The sequence below is a fragment of the Callorhinus ursinus genome, unplaced genomic scaffold (genome assembly GCF_003265705.2).
Source record: "Callorhinus ursinus isolate GAN/ISIS: 27379988/994484 unplaced genomic scaffold, GSC_fseal_2.0 scaffold7, whole genome shotgun sequence".
Classification (NCBI taxonomy): Eukaryota; Metazoa; Chordata; class Mammalia; order Carnivora; family Otariidae; genus Callorhinus; species Callorhinus ursinus.
In genome coordinates, this window is record NW_027397069.1 from 25,080,314 (window position 1) to 25,101,952 (window position 21,639).

General features: G+C 41.1%; 1 protein-coding gene across 3 annotated transcripts in view; it reads right to left on the bottom strand.

Moving 5' to 3' along the window:
• Window positions 1-18,128, bottom strand: part of SLAIN1 (SLAIN motif family member 1) — a 61,910-nt gene extending 43,782 nt beyond the window's left edge. For 2 of the 3 annotated variants that reach the window (XM_025874916.2, XM_073894413.1), the window contains exons 1-2: window positions 14,727-15,584; window positions 1,672-1,811 (exon numbers count right to left, since the gene is read on the bottom strand). In XM_025874916.2, coding sequence (XP_025730701.1) covers window positions 1,672-1,811; window positions 14,727-15,325 — 739 coding nt within the window. In that variant the 5' untranslated portion in view covers window positions 15,326-15,584. Of the gene's footprint in view, window positions 1-1,671; window positions 1,812-14,726; window positions 15,585-18,109 lie in introns of those variants that run through there. The other variant, XM_025874917.2, reaches the window with a different exon arrangement.
• Between the last annotated feature and the right edge of the window lie 3,511 nt (window positions 18,129-21,639).

A 21,639-nucleotide genomic window follows, 5' to 3' on the forward strand; every position in this document is an offset into this window, starting at 1 on the left:
CTGGGTGTCTCAGTCGGTTAAGCGTCTGCCTTCGGCTCAGGTCGTGATCCCAGGGTCCTGGGATCGAGTCCCGCATCGGGCTCCCTGCTCGGCGGGAAGCCTGCTTCTCCCTCTCCCACTCCCCCTACTTGTGTTCCCTCTCTTGCTGTGTCTCTGAAAAATAAATAAATAAAATCTTTAAAAAAAAATGTGCACAGAAAGAGTCCTTGAATCAAGAGATGTTTGAAAAAAGAACCTTAGAGACAGTCTACACAACCCTTAAAAAAGTCCAGAGGGATTTAATGGTTTGCTTAGAGTCGGTCAGGTAAATGGGAACAGAATCAAGGCTGGAGTCTGATCTCATGGCTCCTCTCTTAGATAAGCATCTGTAGCCGAAGTTTTAACCCTAATACTACTCCTTGGTTCCTACTCTACCCTTCAACTTCTTACTCAAACACTTAGTTTTAGTTAAAATGTTAATAAAATGTGCCTTTTATTTTGACATTTCCCAAATATTTAAAACAAATTCCTGCTGATATTTACTTATGACTGTGCCAAAAAAGCAGCACAGAACACTGATGAAGGATAGTCTTTAGGGTCAGGGAGACCCAGCTTCTGGCTCTGCCCCTGGGGTATCGCTCTGGCCCCAATAATCATCTGACCTCTCAACTTCACCTGTTTCTTCCTTAAAAGTGAGTGTGTACCTAACTCACAGGAGTGTGGTTAGACTGAATAAAATGGAGGATGTCAAGAACCGAATGTACTGACGGTCACAGAATTCAGAGCTCAAGAAATGTTACCTATTATACTGTCTCATGTCCCGATTTTGATACCCATCATTATCCCTGAAGAGCCTCACAGGTAGTGTTCTCAAACTTCACTGTGTGTCACAATCACACTGGTGAACTTGTGAGTGCAGATACCCTCAGCCCCACTCCCAGTGACTCTGATTATTTAATCTGGAAAAGGCAGATATCTGCATTTCCAAGCTCAAGTGTGATTTGGATACAGGTAGTCCAGGGAATGGAAACAGTGCTCCTAGATAATGGAAAAGATACCGAGAGGTTAAGAGATGAGCAAAAGCCTAAGTGATCACAGCCTTAATTAAATACAAAATGGCAAGGGACAAAGGACTGCTAATGCCTTTGGCTGTTTTTACTTCCAAAACAGTCCTAATTTTTTTTTTTTGCCTTAAACTTATGTTGGGCCCCATAAATTAATGTTATATACAATATGAAGATTATTTCCCAGTTTATAAAGGTTAGGATTTCCAGTTATACAACCAATTAAATATTTATGGAACTCAAAAAGGTCAGTACTCAGGTCCCCTTGAAACTCGTTTTCTATCCTGGATTTCAGCCACACCACCTGTTACTGTCCCCAGAGAATTTAAGGCTGAACCATTTTACTTACTGGTATATCTGCAAACAGAAAGGAAAAAAAAAACAAAAATATGTATTCCAACCTTTCAATACAAACTGAAACAAGCTAAAAATGTGGCTATACACAAGCATGAAACTATATTCTACCTTGAAAAACCCTGATGGGGAATGAGTGTGAAGCAAATCGCATGCAACAGCTGCCCCTTTGGGTAAGGCTTTTCCATTTAAGTGTCAATTCCAAAACCAGCAACAAAAACAGAGCTGACAGTGGCAAGAGTTTCAGAACGTAAATGTACAGGTTCGAGATTACCTTGCTCCAGTCTAAAGCACAGGGAACGCCTTGCTGCTTCCATCTCTGGAGTCGGGTTATCTAGGACGTGTCTACACCACTGCAAAGGGCTCAGGGATTTCTCTGATGATGTGAATGTCTTTGAAGAGCCAACGTATAACCTTAAAAAAAGAAATCTACATTATAGGTATTATATAGGTATATAGAGATGACCTCCCTTCTAGGGAAAACAACATGTATTTCACAGTTTCTATGGAAACAAAACTCACATTGGATTACTTCAAATACCAAAATTATTTTTTAACAGGCAAATACCCCCAAATAAAATGTGATGCTTTCTGTAGCTTGGTGGGAAGGAGGACTTCACAAAACTATGAGAACCTAGGTCTCAGAGTCAGAGATCGGAGGCTTTTGTTATTGAACTAGCCTTGAACAGGCACCGTGATGATCTGACTACCTCACTTGTGCTTGTACAAATGAACGCTTTCATCTCTTTGGTAGCAGAACGCTACATTAACTGGGCTAATTTATGTAAACATGGCATGGCAAACAAGGCCCATTTTATGTGCTTTAAAAAAAAAAGTCTATAAGTAAGTGAAAGGCTACTGATTCTCTCAACCCTTAAATAATCAGATACCCCCATCTCAAATCTGTACTAAACTTGGTATGTGCTTCTTTCTCACAAAAGCCAAATAGCTTCCAAAGCTAGGTTTTAGGAAAAAATTGCTTTCCAGCACCTATACTATTACATAGTAATGGGTAGAATTCAAAATAACCACCATGAGGCACTTTAAGTTAAAGATTTTCTCTCTGACATATGGTACTAAGGTAAACTACAGAATATTTTCAGTCACAGAGTTATACAAGAAAAGTTAATCTTTTCAGTTGACTAAAAAAAGGAAGAGAAAAATTATAATCCCTGCTTCTAGTAATTAACTTTATTTACAAAGCTGTATTGTAATTACAAATTGCATTAAAGTAACACTCCTTTAAACAAAGTTACCAGAATTCTAATGAGTACATATTCTTGAAATATCATACTTCATTATTCACTCTCATACCCTTACAATCAGGAGCCCCCACCTGTCAAGATAATTTCTCAGCTGTCCAAGATGGTTGAGGAATGGTACTATTCTTCAGTAAATTCTTCTTACAGATCAGAGGTTGGCAAACTTTTTCTATAAAGGGGCAGCTAGTCAACATTTAGGCTTTGTGGGACACATCGTCTCTGTCACAACCACTCAATTCCATATGACAGCCCCAAAGCATCACAGACGACGTGTAATGTGAGTAAGTAGGCTGTGTTCCTATGAACTATTTACAGACACTGAAACGTGAATTTCCCATAATTTTCAATGTCATGAATTAGTATTCTTTTGGCTTTTTTTTTTTCCAGTCATTTAAAAATGTAAAAATCTCGCTGACCAGCCATACACACCATGCAGCAGGGCCAACCTGCCCCTGAGACACAGTTTGCTAACTCCTGTTACAGGTGCAGATTCTAAAATGTCATCTAATCGATTCAGGAGTAACGCTAATACCTCATTCTTCCCTGGGTGGGCCATGGGCCTCCCTTCATCAAGAGTATATGGACTATTCCCGGGCCCACCTCAGTCTACTCTGACCAGATTAATACCTACCTATGTAAATCCAACCTTTGCACCCTCCCTTGCTAAAAGACCCCTGAAGAGCCCAGTGCTGGGTACCTCGCTCCGGTTCCCCAAGTAAAGCCTAGTCTAAGTCAGCTGTTCTCAATCTTTGGTGCATCGAAATCTCTTAGTGGGCTTGTTAAAACACAAATTGCTAACACTCGACTGCAGGCAGGTCTAATCTACCTGATTCAGAAGGTTTGGAATGTGGTCCGAGAACGTGAATGTCTCACAAGTTTCCAGGTGATGCTGACACCGCTGCCTTGGAGACCTCACCCGGAGACGGGCGCACTGGGCTAAGCCAATCTGAGTCATTCCAGCATCCCTGTTTGCCCCATCACTGGCTCAGGCACAGCTCTGGACACAATTCTGGCCACTAAAAACTAACGGGAAATATTCTGATGGGCAAGTTTCTCCTCATTTTTAAAGTAGTCACAAAAGACCTAAGTATATGCTGCCTACAACATATGCACTTTAAATATAAGCACACAGGCGAAAAGTAAAAGGATGTAAAAGTAAAATACCCACAACGAAAAGCCTAGGCCGAGAAGGTTTCACTGCTGAATTCTAACAAATATCAGAGAAAAGAAATTGAAGACCAATATTCCTCATAAACACAGAAGCAAAAATCTGGATATTTTAGCAAATTGAGTCCAACCATATATAAAAGGGATACTTCATCATTACGAAGTGGGGTTTATCCCAGGAATGAAAGGTCGGCTTAACATTCAGTGTAGCTTACCACAGAAAAGGCATATGATAATCTCAACAACAACAAAGCATCTGACATCCATCCCTGATAAAAACTCTCAGCAAATTAAGAAGGAAACACATTTGATCTGATTAAAGGCATCTACAAAAACAGCATTCTTAATAGTGAAAGACTGAATGCGCTTCCCCTAACATCAGGAACAAAACAGGACTAGAGATTCTAGCTAGTGCAATCACGCAATAAATAAAAACATTTAGACTGGAAGTAAATAGTCTATGTTTATTCACAGATCACACGATTATCTATGTAAAAAATCTGAGGAACCTACAAAAAAGAGACTCGAACTAATGAGGGAGTTTAGGAAAAAGACTGTAGCATACCAGATCAACATACAAGAGTTAAGTGCATTTCTATACTAGCCACAATCAGTATTTTTGAAATTTCACTTCTCATTTACACAAAAACCATAAAGGATAAATCTGATAAAGGATATCAAGCTCTATACACTAAAAACTACAAAACGTTCTGAGAGAAATTAAAGATATAAATGCAAAGACAGACCATGTTCACGGATCAGAAGACTAAATATTGTTAAGATGTCGATTATCCTTCAATGTACCCATTTAACTAAGTCCCAAAACTTCAGTAAGCTTCTTGAAGAAATGTGAAAGCTGATTCTAAAATTCATATGGAAATGCAAAGATCCTAGAATAGTCAAAACCACCTTGAAAAAACAATGAAGTTGGAGAGCTACCACTGAGTGGGACACATTACAAAGTTACAGCGGAGAGGACAGTTTAGTAGGACGTGAGGACAGACAGATCAATGCAGAAACAAGATGGCCCAGAACTGTACACATATGGAAAACTGATTCTTGACAAAGTATAAAGACAATTCAATGAAGAAAAGATAGCCTTTTGAGCAAATCATGCTGAAACACACGGATGTCTATATACAAAAAATAAATTTTGAGCCATACTTCACACAACATCTAAAGTTAACTCAAAACAGATTTACAAAAATGTCAAACCTGCACTATAAAATTTTTAAAAGAAACCATAGGCAAAGTCCTTGTGTCCCTGGGTTGGCAATTATTTCTTAGACAGAATTTCTTACATGGAAAAATATCCATAAAAGAAAAAAAATTTTTATCAATTGGACTTCACTAAAATTAAAATTACAACTTTCCTCCTTGAAAGACACTAATAGAATAAATGATAAACCACAGATTGGGTAAAAATATTTGCAAATCACATATCTGATAAAAAAAACTTGTATGTAGAATATACATAAGAACTCTGCAAACTCAATAAGCAACCCAATTTTTAACAAATGGACAAAAGATTTGAACAGACATTTCACCAAAGAAAATCTGAACGGCAAATAGCACATAGAAAATATGCTCATTTGTCATGAGGGAAATGCGAAGTAGAACCACTATGAGGTACTACTACACACCTATCAGAATGGCTCAAATTAAAAAGACTTGGCCATGGCCAGTATGGTGAGTGCAACTGAAACTCTCATACGGTGCTGGCATAAACATGAAACAGCCTAACCACTCTGGGAAAGATTTTGGCAGCTTCCTAAGACATTAACATACACCTACTCTCTGTTCCAGCCTCTCAACAGCAGTTAAGTATCTATCCAAAAGATACGAACGCATGCGTCCGCACAAAGGCTTATCTGTAATAGCCAAAACTTGATAATGGCCCAAATGTTCATTAAAAGATGAATGGATAAAAAAAAACATTGCTACATCCATACAGTCTAATAGTTCTCACAATAAAAAGGTATGAATTATTGATTCATGTAACACAGAATTTCAAATTATCTTGATTGTAAGAAGCCAGACCAAAACCAAATGAAAAATGGTACATACTATATAATTTCATAGATATGGAAGTATAGGAAAATGCAAACTAATCTAGACTGACAGAAAGCAGACCAGTGGTTGGGCGCCTTGATGAGCAGTAGGCAGGAGCAGGAGAGAGGGAATACAAAGGGCCACAAAGAAACTTGGAGCATTAAGATATGTTCACTCTCTTGACTCTAGTGATGGTTTTATGGGTGTGTGTATATGTCAAAACCTAGCAAATAGTACATTTTAATATATGCAGCTTATACTTCACTTATACCTCAATAAAGCTTTAAAAAAAAAATTCACGAGACAGGAACTGTCTTCTGTCCTTCAATGTCCTTGAGACTGGAGTAGCCATTCCAGGTGAATCAGATGGATTCAGGTGAAACAAACAAGCAGGTGCCCCAGCCCTGACATAAAGGAGCCACTAAATCAGTCAACCATGGAAATTTACTTATTTTATTTATTTTATTTGTTTTAGAGGTGAGGGGAGAGACAGAGATGGCAGGGAGAGGCAGAGAGAGAGAGAGAATCTTAAGCAGGCTCCACACCCAGCGTGGAGCCCAACACAGGGCTTGATCTCACAATCCTGAGATCATGACCTGAGCCGAAATTGAGTGGGCTGCTTAACTGACTGAGCCCCCAGGTGCCCCTTTTTTATTTTTTACTTAGCTTCCTTTTTTTTAGAGAGGGAGAGAATGGACTTTAGACTTCTTTAATAAGTTATCCCCACTGTCTGATACACACACAAATTCACATCACTGCCTGAGTCTCTGCTTGTTCTCAAATCCCTCTCATTGCCTCCTGAAACTACGGGGTGAAGCACTGTTCTGCTCATTAGCTCTAGCATCGTAAGAAGAACTGCTCATATCTTCTATTAGCTTCCACCAACCAGGTTGCCTCAGGATTTTAGGTACTCCCACCAGTCGGGATTTTTTTCTGGTAGTTTCTTGTGGGGTGCTTTTGCTTATAGGGGAACTCTATAAGAAGATTACCTTTATCCCATAGGGCCTATGTCATTTAGTTCTTTCATTTGACACCACACACTCGTGGCATATTCAAAAAGCAGTGCTCACTCCCACCACTGAGAACGTCACAACCTAAGACCAGCCAGAGGCTGGCCCAGAGGCACTGACTTCAGGCACACCAAATTTAGCCGAAGGAGGGATCAAGTACTTTACTGAACCAGAGAGATGAAATGAACATCTACATGTTGGCTGGTTAAAACCCTAGCCCCGGGGCGCCTGGGTGGCTCAGTCGTTGGGCGTCTGCCTTCGGCTCAGGTCATGATCCCAGGGTCCTGGGATCGAGCCCCACATTGGGCTCCCTGCTCAACGGGAAGCCTGCTTCTCCCTCTCCCATTCCCCCTGCTTGTGTTCCCTCTCTCGCTGTCTCTCTGTCAAATAAATAAATAAAATCTTTGAAAGAAAAAAGAAACAGTTTCTTCATTTTTGGAAAATGAAACTATTTTAGCAGAAACAAAAAATTCAATAAGTGAGTTTGAAAGATCAAGTTAAAAAAGTCTCCCAGATGCAAAACAAAGACACAGATTTACAATGAAAGAAGACAAATCAAAAAATTAAAATGATTGCACTAGTTGGGCCTACATCTGATTATTACAAGTTCTAAAACACATACACACACACACACGGAGAGAAGGTTATTTAAACAAAAAGAGCAGAAAATTTTGAGAATTGAAGGCAGGCCACTGAGTTCTAAAGTGAGAACACCGAAAAATGTCCAGTACAACAAATAGAGAGGCCCATACCAAGGTACAACATGGCATTTTAGAAAACCAGGGATAAAGGAGGCTAAAAAAGAAGTCAAGAAAGATTAGGTATCCAAATTACAGTGCACTTCAATATCTAAAACATAATAAAAATTAGAACAAAATGGAACAATGCCTTCAAACATGAGAGAAAGTGACTTAGGCTTTTTATACCCAGCCCCACTAGGAATCTTTCATGAGGATAGGATACAGACATTTTTAAATAAGCAGGATTTCACACTGTACTTCTCATATATACGCCCTTTCTCAGAAAACTATTGGAGGCTGTGCCCCACCCTACTAGAATAATCGAAATATGAAGACAAAGAATCTTAGAAATGGGAGGTCCCACATAAGCAAGAAACCTAAGAAATTCCCATTAACACAGCACCGTGCATGCAGCCTAAGAAGCGAACAGTAAAGACTGGAGCAATGGGCTTAAGAGTTCCAGCAGGGATGGCATTACAAAATAAATTTTTAATAACAGATTTAAGAGACTGTCAAATACGGATGACCTTATCAAGGAATTTATTGCTCCAGCAGAGTATTTGAAAAAGTAATTAGTAATAGGGATTAAAGAAATTGAAGGGGGAAAAGAGAGGCCATTGCTAACTCTTGGAGGAACAAAGGGATTACAGGACAAATGTAACATACAATTAACAGCGTTCAGTTAATAACTATTATAATAATACAGGCATTACATAGGATTTAACACAAAAATTATGAAAACCATTATGAGAAGGGAAAGAAGGTTTGGGGGTGAGGAGAAGAGGGCTTAGTCTTCATCTTCCAAAACAAGTCTACAGATGTCTAAGATCATATAGTGCAAATATATAGTACAAATGACTGTTCAGAAATAAAGAGCAAAAGAAACAACTATATGAGTATCAAATGATGCCTAAGTGGAGGACTCAAAGGTAGGAATGACAGAGGACTGCTGCTTTCTGTAAAAAGCCTTGCTATTTACATTCTATTTATTACATCACTTTGATAAAACTTTAGAAGCACCGTGCAAAGCATGGTATTAAGACAAGGGATCATTTTCAGAGTCAGTCTCCGAACGTACCCAGGATAGCTTTGAGCCTCCTATTTCTATGGGGAGGCCTAGAGCTGGACCTAAAGAAAGAAGAAAAAGGCAGATGGCGATCATGTAGCTACAAACTCCTTGAGTATGACATAACCTCAAAATTAGATAAGCAAGGTAAAACTTGGATTTCTCCTAAATGGTTCCAATCTTCCAAAAAGTCATAAAAAAATCACCTTGTTTGTTGTCATTACAATATCCTATTTTGCCATCATTAATACAACATACCTCCTACTGACTTACAAACTGCTCTTTCAACTTCTATAGTTCCGCCAATGAAACTATATTAGAATCTGACAAGATATAAGAAAAACCATCTACAACTTGAGAATTCTTCAAATGTTAGAAAAGCTATCTTTTAAAATGTCACACTCTAATTTTCTTTAACTTTGCTTCAAGAACTTCCAAAGGCACAGGACTAGAAACGATTAGCTTTCTCACAGAATCTCTTCTTTTCCATACATTTCACATTCTGGATGCCCTCCCTTAAAACATGTGTTAACACTGGGAGGACAGGAATAACACAAAGCCCGCCATAATAATAATAACCTGAGTGCTTCAAAGGAAGTATTACAACTACCTAGAAAAAAAAAAATCCATTATTCTCAAGTAAATGTTTGGTTCTAAAGTCATCCTTCTGATAACACAAAAACAAGTGATACGACAAAATATATACATATATGTTTTACATACCTATCACTGAGAAGGAATATGTGGCAATTTTCAGACATGTGATTTAAGAGCCTTCAATCATCACAAGATCTATTTTAAGGAAAGCTAGAACACCAGCACTGATAAGCACAATCAATCAATCTTCAGTTGAACTAAAGTGTGTGATTCACTAGCACCTGCTAGGGTCACATCGGTCAGCCACTGCAAAGCAAACCTACCACGACTAAGCTATTAAAAGGACACATGAAGTCCAAACTGGAGTTATGCAATGGTCCTACAGCAGACTCTCTCCCCATCCCTCAACAGTTAGGGCTGGATTCTGTTCCGGTGTCTCACTGCAAGGTTTCGAAGACCTCAGCACATACTTCACTCAACTCCATTTGCCTCTAGAATACACTGCGGTTTTCAATTAGCACTGTCACAAAGTGAAGCACCCTCTGGTCTTTTCACTGAAAATCAATTATGGAAAAAGAACAGTTCAGGTGGTCTAATTTAACTGTGCCATATGTATAGTACAAGGTGTTCAGCAGCTTTGATGGAATTGGCAAGGATTTTAGCCAGCTGTCCGGGGTCTTGGTGTTACACTCGAAAGATGAATATCTCATTCATTAAATTTTCCTTAATTTGTACATTGCACCCTTTTCCCCTTATATAATTATGAACTCTTCTCCTGTCCTTTCCCATTGGGCAAGTTCAAAATCTCTGCCACATCCCTTTTACATAAGTTTCAATATTCTTCTAATTGCCACTCCACTAAAATAAAGGCCCTAAAGGACTGTATTTTGTGTTAGCTAGCATATTATTATCTTGACATTTTCTGAATATAGACTTGTCTTCCTGATTGAGGTGTGCAAGACCTGACTTTCCCCAGTGCTACCCTATCTTCAGAGAGCTGGGCTTTTCCACTTGCTTTCCTCAAGACCATTTTGCTTCCAAATGGTGTAAAATGGAGTTTTCCTAACTGTGACCATAACGCACAAATACATTTACTATTTAACCCAGGGCACACACGTGCAAAACTGAAATAAGTTTAATGAAGACAAATTTGTATTCCAAGATATAATGCATTCTGATTTTATATTCTACTGCTCTTCATTTTTTAAAAAAGAAATGCAGGTCAATCCACTAAACTGACTTTATGACACATTAATGGTCATAACCAAGCTCGGGAAAAATATCAGTGGTGTAAACACTTCCAAATCTGGATAAACAATCTGAACTGTGGTTTTAACCTTTCAATAAATAACTAGAGGAGCTTTTTTAAGTCATTTCACCTCGGAGCTTCAGTCCCTCAATCGTGAAATAGGGGAAATGAAACAGGTCATGGAAAGGTCTAGTATGCAGTTAACAACTTCCTGCTCCTCTTGCCACTTCACACCAATCTGCTTTCTTTTCCTGATACCCTGGTGCTTCTCAGCCTAGTGACACTGGGACAGTGATCTGGAAAACGTCCTTCCATACACACTGGCAAATCATCCAGTCACATGCCCCCAGGTATGCATCAAAACTGCAATCCTTGGAGCTTATTTGCTCCTGATATTCAGAGACTGACCCCTTTACTTTCTAGCCTATGGTCCTCTGGAGAGCTAAGGCTGTCAAATTAGTAGCGGTCACTGAAAAATCCAGGACAGGATGTGAAGTTTATTATGGGATTATAATAAATTGGACTTAAGAATTAAGGCTCTAGGGGGCACCTGGGTGGCTCAGTCAGTTACGATTTTGGCTCAGGTTATGACCTCAGGGTTGTGGGATCAAGCCCTGCATGGGGCTCCATGCTCAGTGGGGACTCTGCTTGAGATTCTCCCCCTGGCCCTCTCCCTGTTCATGCACACTCACTCTCTCTTTTTAAAATAAATCTTTAAAAAAAAAAAATTAAGGTCCTGGAACCACAATCTAATTTCCTGAGACATTTACTTCTAGCAGCCCTGTACTAAGGTTAAAGAAAAATCAATTTAAATTCAACTGAAATATCTGAAGAAATGAGACACTGTTTTGTTTCAAAGATTTTCATCAAAATGAAAAGCAGAACACGCTATCCTCACAAAGTTTTGTTTTTTTGTAAACAGAAGATACTTATAGGTTAAATAATTGTTTGGAAAAAAGACCCAAGAGACCTGACTGACCGTTCATTAACTAATGAACTGTCATCGAGCAAATACTGATTCTACAATTCACTGTTTTCCTTCTACACATAATTCTTGAGCCAAGAGTTGCCAGGTTGTTAATAAAAGGTGAAGAGTTACAGTCTAAGGTTTTATTAGAAAAAAAATGGGACTTACATGAAAGAACTTCTAAAATGTTCAAAGATTAATCTACATTTGTGAAATTTCTTTCCTGAAGACAAGACATCTTAGCAGGAAGTAGTTGGTTCAGTGACTGCCTTCGGCTCAGGTCATGATCCCAGAGTCCTGGGATCGAGTCCCGCATCGGGCTCCCTGCTCAGCGGGGAGTCTGCTTCTCCCTCTGACCCTTCCCCCGTCTCATGCTCTCTCTCTCTCATTCTCTCAAATAAATAAATAAAATCTTTAAAAAAAAAAAAAAGTACTATTCTAAATATCAATTTTGTTTAACCCATTAGGATGAAATCATGATTAAAATGCATGAAAAATTATAGGGGAGACAGTTGACAGTAAGCTATTCCTTAATAAACACAGTTAGTTTAACAATGATGCAACTTTACAGGGAGACAAAGATGTCCAAGATATGTTCAGTAAAAGGTAAGTAAAAAAACTGATGCGTATATATTTGCATAATGATTTGAATAATTTTGTTTTTATCTTGAATGATCTACAGAATGTTAACGGTTAAACTCTGAATCATGGTAGTGGATTGAGGACAAGAGGGAAGACTCCTGTGACTTCATACTCACATCTGTGGGGTTTTTTCTTCCACAGTGAAAATGTAAAACTATTTTTAAGTATATTTAAAATAATCAGGTACAACACTACAGTTGTTTCTTAACAGGGGAAATTAAAATAAGTTGCCTCCCTGCAAACCTACTAGGCAATCCAAATGAAAAACACCCTACTTGTGAGACTACAGCACAGGGACATAGTTTGCAGCGATGAAGGAACATCAGAGAGCTCTGCAAGCATTAACAAGTGGGTTAAACTTTGAGAATTAGACCTGTTATTTGTTCATCAATAAGCCAAAATACTGCAATACAAAAATATTTTAATGTATAAGATGCCAGGAAAGTTTTCTGTAAATCAGATGACCTTAATTTTTTTTTAAATTACATCCCACCTAAGAGTAATGATCCCTCCATTTTCCACATGGGATTCTAATCCTAAATTTGTTTTGAGAAAGGCCACAAAACAGTGTGCCCCTTGTCTGTGGGAACATCTGTAAAATGTCAAGGCACTGATTTATGTACTTCCCTAAGTATCTGATGAGTTAAATTAGTAGAACATGCTATACTTTACATTCACTTCAAACCACCTGAAGTGCTAAGAGTAATCCCACTAAGCAGGTCATTTTTTTCCCCAAAGTTATTCCAATACTATCTTGACAAAAAATAAACTACAAAAAGCCTACATATCAAAATTCTAGCAGTAGCTGGATGATAACTAAATAGGTAGAAGTCCATTCAATGCAAGAAAATATTACAATTATATGAGCTATGTACACACTACCCCAACTGAATACACTTACAAAATAGGAAGTATATAATGTTTAAAAATGCTAACATTTTTAATGCACAGGATTGATGCCCATCAAAAATACAGACGTGTATCTCCAGAAAAGGCCAAGTGGGCACTAAATCAAGGTAACATAATTTGAAAGTAGCATAAGGGCTTATAGTTTTTATAACCTAAGAATGACCTGAGAGCATTTTCTAGTACCATGTTCAGGTTGAAACTCAGCTTATAACACAGCCTGGGCTTCACAAAAACAAAGGTGTCATTTCTGAAGAAAGGCTTAAAGCTCCCCAAAGTGGTGAGTTGTTTTGATCTTTACAACCCGAGCTACCAGCACAGTTGCCCACAGGTGGAGTACTAAGGAGGAGGAGTATGCTTTCTTGTAGCGCCCTAACATTCTGATGCTCTGAATCAACCCAATTAACGTACCTTACAGTCGGAGTTCCCACTGAGAGTATAAGGGAACACCACAGGTCTCAACAGAAAGCCAGTAAGGTTCTCCGTCTCCCATTCCCCCCTGTGCGATCATGCAACAGGACCACAGAGAAAGTGAGGAAAACCCAGCTTGCAAAAACAGGAAGGGTCCTAAGTAGAAGGACCCAAGATAAAAAGAACAACTGTTCTTCATGGGGCCGCAGGTATGGAAAGGTGAATGGTGTTCATTTTCCCTGCAGGAATTTAAGTTTGACCTTCTCTGAGGCTTCTACTCATCTTACCATGTCCCACTACCTCTCCTGATGGAGGAAAGCAAACGAACCAACCAAAAGAAGTCAGTTATGAAAGGACTTGCTCCATGAGAAAACAGCATGAAAAATAAGGGAATTAGACATCCCCACCAAAGCTGCTCATGGATGGAAAGCAGAAAGAGCTAGCCAGATTTCAAATGAAAAGATGCTGCCAGCTACAAGTTTTCTGATAACCAACTTACAGTTTCTATAATAATAATAAAGCTTCTTGAATCTCACTTTTCTTCTTCAATCAACGGTTCGATTTTAAAAATTAAAGAAAGAGCCTTGGTTTCTAAGTAACAGTGCTCTCAAGTTGCCCACTCCATTCCCTGAAAAAGCCCTCATTTTTGACACCATTACTGACAAGTAAAGCCAGTGAGGGCAGCAGATTTCAAAAAAAGCAAGTCTGTCTTTGAAATGAGGAGCTATCAACGAAAACGCGGCGAATGAGGACATGCGACTACACAACTCAACCTGCAAGCACGGACCTCTGAGGAGAGATCCATCCCTAGGAGGCTTGGGATGCCACGGGAGGAGACAACACGCAAATCCTGTCCAGCGTTCGTTTGGGAGGAAAGACCAGGAACGGTCGCAGACTGAGGCCAACCCCTACCCAACCCCCGCTACTCCCAAAAATGACGGGAGAAAAAGCAGGGCTGAGTAACAAAAAGACGGCACGGATTTTTCACTTAATGCTAACAGGGAGCCTGGGACCGAATCATCAGCCGAGAGCAGAAGATAGGGAGATGGAGGGGACCAATTCATCCCCAGCTGGCTCAGCCTGAGCTATGAGAAACAGGTTTCCGCCCTCGCGAAAAGCCCCCGCTCCTCGCCGAGTTGGGCACCTGCCAGGCCACCACGTCCGGGGGCAATGGCGAGGTCCCCCTCTCCCTCCCTGCCCACGCCCTCCCCGGGCCTCCGAGGCCGGGGTCCCGGGGGAGAGAGCGGAGCTCGGCAATACCAGGTGTAGTCGTCCTCGTCCCGCCAGGCGGCTACGCTCTCCAGGTCCAGCGGCTCCACCTCGTCCAGCAGCGTGGGGGGCGGCGAGGGCGGCGCGGCGGCTCCCCCCGGCGGCGTCCCCGCGCCCCCCGGCTCCGGCCCGCCGCCGCCCGCGCCGAAGAAGCCCGCCGCCGGCTTGAAGTAGACGAAAGGCGCCTCGGGGGGCTGCGCCAGGCTGCAGAGCAGGGAGGGCGCCGAGCTGGGCAGGCAGTAGGTCCCCGAGAACGCGGGGCTGGAGCCGCCGCTGCCGCCGCCCCCGGTGCCCAACGCCAGCCCGAGCCCCAGGCCCCCCGAGGCGGCGGCGGCCGGGGGGCTCCGCGGACCCAACGGGCTGCAGGCCCCGGCGGGGGGCGGCGCGGCGGGCGGCGGCGGCGGCAGCAGCAGCAGGTGCGGGGCGGCGGCCGCGCTCGCCGCCCGGCTCCGCAGCTGCTCGTTCTGCTTCTCCAGCTTGCGCACTAGCTCCTGCAGCTTCTTCACCTCCAGCTCCGCGTTCACCACCGGCCCGGAGCCCGCTCCGGAGCCGCCCCCTGCCGAGGCGCATTTCACCTGCTCCGCCATCATCGTGGGCCCCGAAGGCGCCGCGGCAGCCGGGGGCGGGAGCGGAGGCAGAGAGTGCGCGTCGCCGCGCCTGCTCCTCCGGCCGCGGGGAGGCTACGGCTCCTTCCCTGCCACCCGGGCCCGGGGCGCCGACCACGCTGGTGCAGAGGCCGAGCCGGCTGTTCGCATCAGCACCGGGGCCCAGCCTCCGGCCGAGGCAGCCGCCGCCAAACAGCTCTGCACATGCTCAGAGCGTCCCTCCAGTCCCCTGGGCGCCGCGGCGGCTCCGGGTTTTAGCCGCGGCCTCGGGGCGGGGCGGGGCGCGAACGCCGGGTGGGCGGGGCCGGTGGAGGACCTGCGGAGGGGGGGGAAGAGGCGCTCGCGAGGGCGGGGCAGGCTGCGGGGCCGGGGGTCCTGGGGGCCCCCCCGCCCCCGCCACCCAGCCCTAGGTGCCTGATTAGACCTGGCCTGAGCTTTCCCGCCACAGGCCCTTCCGCAGCTGTGGAGAGAAGCCAACTGTGCGGATCTCTCAGCCGGGGTTCCCCAAAAGCGGCCTCAGGTGTCTGCCCTAGAGGAGAGCACCCGGCGCCCGCTGGTTTGCTAGGGTCCGAGAGCACTTGTGCTCAATGACCTTAGCCACTAACCACTGGCTAATGAAACCTATAAAGAACCAGAGGGCCAGGGGACGTTATCGTAAGGGATGAGAAGTGAAAACGTGGAACTGAAAGACTTTGAGACAATACTATTAATCCACTAATTGTTAATACAGAAACAAAATGGTGGGAGAGAGGAGGCCGAGGAGAAAGAAGAAATCCTGAGAGTGGCCAGCTACCAAAGAGCCAAGTGTTTATTTATTCTAAACTAGTCGAATTCAAATTATTCTGTTAGCACCAATGTTTGTGATAATAAAGCGAGAGCATTTTCCATACTATGCATATTCTTATATTTATCAGACAAAAGATCTTTGAGCACTAAACTGTTCTGGACGCGATTCTGAGTTGGCCATCAAGCAGTGAACAGAACAAGCAAAAATCATTATAGGCGAAACATGAGTAAAATTGTATAGTGCTCCATCTCTTTAATAATTTACAAGCTATTAGGTCAGACTTACGGGGTGGAAGGGGCCAGAGAAAAACAAAACCTTAGAACTCTATCCCAGTGTCCCTGAACTCACCTGCAAGCCTGCTCTTCTTAAATCTTTTGGAAACCATTGGCCAATCTGCCTTGGGGGGAGTGGGGGAGGCTTTTAGGCAGAAGAATTGAATCCGGTTTCATTCAACGAATATTGACAGCATTGCAAGTGTTTAACACAATCAGAGAAAAGTCTAAGATTTTATTATGAGAAAAGTCCACACAACTGGTTCTCATCCTCAGATGATAGGCTATCTAGTGAGAGTTCCTGCTCAGGGACTTTACATACCGATCCTTGTGACAATGTTCCATGGCCTCTGGAACTGCTAGCACATTGTATCATTGGTTTTAGATACAGCTCTGTGCCCTCCTGCTCTGAAACACTTGTGTCTTCTCAGTTATCAATCAATATCTGTGGTTCTGCCTGTAGGTTGGGTGATGTGCATTTAACTTGCATGGTGAGAGCTTCCATAAATTAAAGAAGTATGTGTGACAATTACCCAGACCCTTCCTATCTGGAGGTCCCCCTTGCTAGACTACCACTTAACCACCTGTATCACCTTTCCAAGTTTCGGTCTATCTTCTGGATATTCTGGTGACTACTAAAACCTGGAGAAGTGGAGTAATACTCCTGAAAGTCCTAAGTAAAGAATCTATTGAGGATTTTTCCGCATGCTCAGTGGCAGATGCGGGTAGCAGGATCCCTGCAACACAAAGAAAGGGAGACAACAGACACAATGAGAACAAAGAGCTGCTGGCTTCCCTATTAGCAAAAGAAATTGGGAAGAGACACATAATAGTGAAGACAGCAAGAATTCAGACGTAAAGAAAAGCAGTCATTTTACTACAAAATTTATATACTCTAGAGAAGCAGTGAAATAAACAGCTCACTCCTCCCCCATTTACTCAATATGGTCTATAGAATACATCCAAGCAACCAGTAGTCAAGTCTTAGAACTGTGTCTTCTAAGTCCCAATTATTAAATAAAAAATTTAGTATTTAAAAAGCATGCATTGAAATTTAGACATAGAATAGAGATGACACATTCTGCCCTAAATTTCTATTCTTCATTCTTCTTCTGAAAAGACAAATTTGCCCTCTTCATAACTGTTTTAAAAAGTATGAAATGACTCATGTCCAGAGAAATTTTCAATAATTTCTTTTCCTTTCTATTAAAGCACCTCTTTTTTCTCCCCTTCTGTGAACTACTGATGTACACACACCAGAGATGATCAGAATGTACAGATTTTAACTTGGTATCCCCAGGATGCTTGTCACTTTAACACGTAATTAAAGAGGTTGATGGTGTCAAGGTTTTAATTAAGCAGTCTTGATTTTTTATTTTGATGCAAATTTGCAAAGCTTTGTGCTTTGAAAGAAATTGCATGCATAGTTACTCCATTTTAAATTATTTTTATTTTAAATTAAAAATATGATTTCAGAGGTTTATGATATATGAAAGCACATGTCTCATTAAGAACTTTGCTTTAACAATGTATTTAAAATAGCATAAAATGATGAAAAACATCCATACATCACACATTCAAACCAGATGAATAAATGCATATTTCTCTATTGCTTCCCATTCCTTACACTTCAGAACTATGGACACTAGTTCACTCTAGTGAACTTTAAGAGAGAAAATAACTTAATTTGATCTGTATGTTCACATATACCTGTAATAGTGTCTATGGACATCAAATTGACGACCTCGCCACAGAACTGAAAAGGCAGCAGTTTCCTCTTGAGTTTGTAAACCTAATTCTCTGAGGAAATCTAGGAACAGCCTGTTATTATCCTAGGTTTATAGATGACCTAACAAGGCTAGGCAACTCGCCCAAATCCAGGCATGAAAACGATGACAGTTCTCAGCACAGTTTCTAGTGGCCCAACCACTCTTCTCCTTATACCCTTGTCTTAGGGTAAAAGTCCTCTAAGAGTAAACCCCATACATTTTAAATGTAGATTTTCCATCAGTGCAATGGACATACCCTAATATGAGCACTACATTTATCATGTTGATAGAACCCATTACGGCAAGAAGAGGAAATCATCTAATGTGTTCAACTAAGATCAAAGATCCCCAACTGTGTTTTCAAGTCCGTTCAGACTACAGTGTTTGATTTTGTTTGCCTCTTAATGAAGATTCCTGTTTGTCCATACAGAATAGACTTGAATATTGTGGGTCCCCACTGCTCTGATGCAGCACCTCGCACACTGTCTAGCATGTAGCAAAGGCACATTGAAATTTTTTTTAAGAATAAATGAATAAATAAATAAATCCCCAAGTTTTAGCTGGAATCTAGACAAAAACCTAAGTAGTTATTTCCATAAGCCTCATTTATCATGTGGTAACAACATGGAAGGATTAGAAGGCTTTTTGCAACCCCGTAATAATTGATTATTTCACATCTGGCCCAATTAAAAGCTAGAAACATACTTGCTGCAACTAATGTGTGCATTTTAATGTACAGGGATAATGCAGAGAGAAAACAAAAATACACGAAGCCACAATTTATATAAATAATCCCTGTGTGGGTTGCTCCATTCAAACCCCACCCAATTCTACCATTCGAATTCAGGCCAATAACCCATGTAATTATACCCTCTAAAGTTACATATAGTTGTAGTCATAATAGTAATAATGATAATAATTCTGTTTATATGTCAAGCTATATTTGTCAGAGCCCTCTTTAATAAACACTTATTACATGTCTATTATGTTCAAGTCACAATGCTAGATGATTTTGAGATGTGAGAAAGACAGTGTCTCCACCACCAAGACCTTTATCTGGTTGGAGAAAGAAGCACATCAATAATTAACTATGGTACAAGACTTAGTGAGTTAAGGGTCATGACAAAAATACAAGTCAACAGCACAGGGATTGCCCAAGAAGGGGCAATTAACTTTGGCTAAAAAATTTAGGAAGAGGTTTTGTGGAAAGTGAACATTATTTCATTTGGTTCTCTTTATCAAGCTGTGGGGCATTGGGGCAACTATTGAGACCTTCATTTATCACACAGGATATAGCATGTATCAAAGAATTAGTAGGACTAGGGTTGAGTGCCCATCTCTAATTTCTGGTCAACTTTGTTTCCTTTGTGGTCACTTTGTTTTGTTTTTGTAAATAGCTCACATATCTACCACTCCCATTAAAATGAAACTTTTTATAATTTACCTTAATAGTAGCAATTGGTGCTTACTAACTGCCAGTAGCTGTTCCAAACCCTTTCCCGGCATTGGCTCATTTAATCACCGAACAGCCCTTTGACATAGTTTCTGTTATTATTCCTGTTTTATAAATGAGGAAACTGAGGCCCAGAAAGGTCCAACACTCTTACCCAGCCAGTAAGCAGCAGAGCCAGGATTTGAAGCCAGGCAGTCTAGCTGCAGAGTCCAGCCTTATAAAATGATGTATTTCTCTTTCAGTCTTAGGCAGCACCGACCAAAATACCCTGCTCTGGTCTCAGTGGCTTATCAATAAAAACTATTGACTAATGCAAAAATCAATAGCAAGGAATGTCTTGAACGGAGTCTGATTCATTAATAAGCAAATATTACTGGAACTCAATTTTTCAGTTCTGTCACCCAGCACAGATTAGAAAACAGTAGGTTTCCAAGATCAACAAAGTTGCCAGTGCTGGTACAACATTTCCAACAGTACAATGGCTATTCATTCAATGCTTATTTCTGCACAGATGACAAAACAGCATTCATTGTCCCTGCTGCTTCTTGCTGTTTCTAGCCTTTTAGCTTCTTCATATGTCCATACCACTGTTAAGAATACTCAAAAGAAACAATGTCACAGCCTATGTTCGATCTGTGCAGATGCCATCATGATTTTAAAGTTCAAAAAGGAAAACAAAAACAGTTCAGAAAATTTTTTCAAAATTTGAGACTTTTTTTACCCACCAGAAGTTTTGCTCTTCTTGAAAATTAGTGTGTAAGATAACTTAAACCTTGAAGGATACATCAGACTGAAAAGCATCTTTAATTTTTTTTTTCAAAATGTGTTAACTTTACAAGAGAAAAATGAATCTCATAGGCTTGAGTCTCACGGGCAAAAATCGGTACGTATACCTACCATCACACTGGTATCTGCCCTAGAGCTTTTGAAAGTATTTCAATGCAGAAGAATCTATTTTCCTGTTTTCCTCAAATGTTTCTGTCATCAAAAGAGTCAATATGGTAGAGAGTTTTTTCTTTCTTTAATTCAAAAGAGTTATTTTTCTTTGATAATTTCCAGAGCATTTGCAAAAACTCCCTTGCAAAAAAATTGCAGTCACTCTGGAGTGTTAGAAACCAAAGTCAGAAATTATTTAAAAGTCTGTGTGACATGGCAGGGCAACAAGCCCTCCTATGATAGCAGATTCTTTAGGCCTCCTTCAAGGGACTAGCACAGCTTCAAGGACATGACTGTCGGAATCTAAGTAAATGGTGGGAGAAGGCAGCATACAGAAAATAGTGCAGCATTCTCTTGGGCAGGTCATCACATTCTAGAGGTCAGAAGCCAGTCTCAAAAAAGTTGCTGCAAGTTTATCCAAAATAAATAATCAGTGAGTGTCTAATCATGGTCTGTGCACAATTAATTTTCAGAAAAGAATAATAATTATACCAGAAAAGGGTGATCTGTGTTTCAACTATAAAACCTCATCCTACATGCTTCACGGAGCCTATGGTTATAATCATGTCACTGGAGGATTGTGCCATTATGATTATAGGTATGTTCTTATTTCTGATCTCTAGGGATATTGTTTGTTTGTTTTCAGAAAGGAAGATACGTCAATTAGTAGAAAATACTTTATTAAAGGTATGATGGCCTTCACCAAAACAGAATGCAAAAAAGCTCAAAGATGAATGTACTCTGGCAACTAAAGAATAGTTGAATGGGTAGGACAGGGAGGAATTAACTATGGAGCAGTTTTGTGGATTTATAACCAGCTTAAAGCCTTTGTTTTCAGACTCTGGGCTTTATTTGGTGATATATTAAGCTTGCATTTTTTTTTTTTTTTTTTTTTTTTTGAGAAGGGGGAAGTGATGGGGGCAGAGGGAGTGGGAAAATCTTAAGCAGGCTCCATGCTCGGTGTCCAGCATGGAGCCCAACACAAGGCTCGATTTCATGACCCTGAGATCATGACCTGAGCCGAAATCAGGAGTCCGAAGCTTAACTGACTGAGCCATCCAGGCGCCCCACCATTTTTTGTT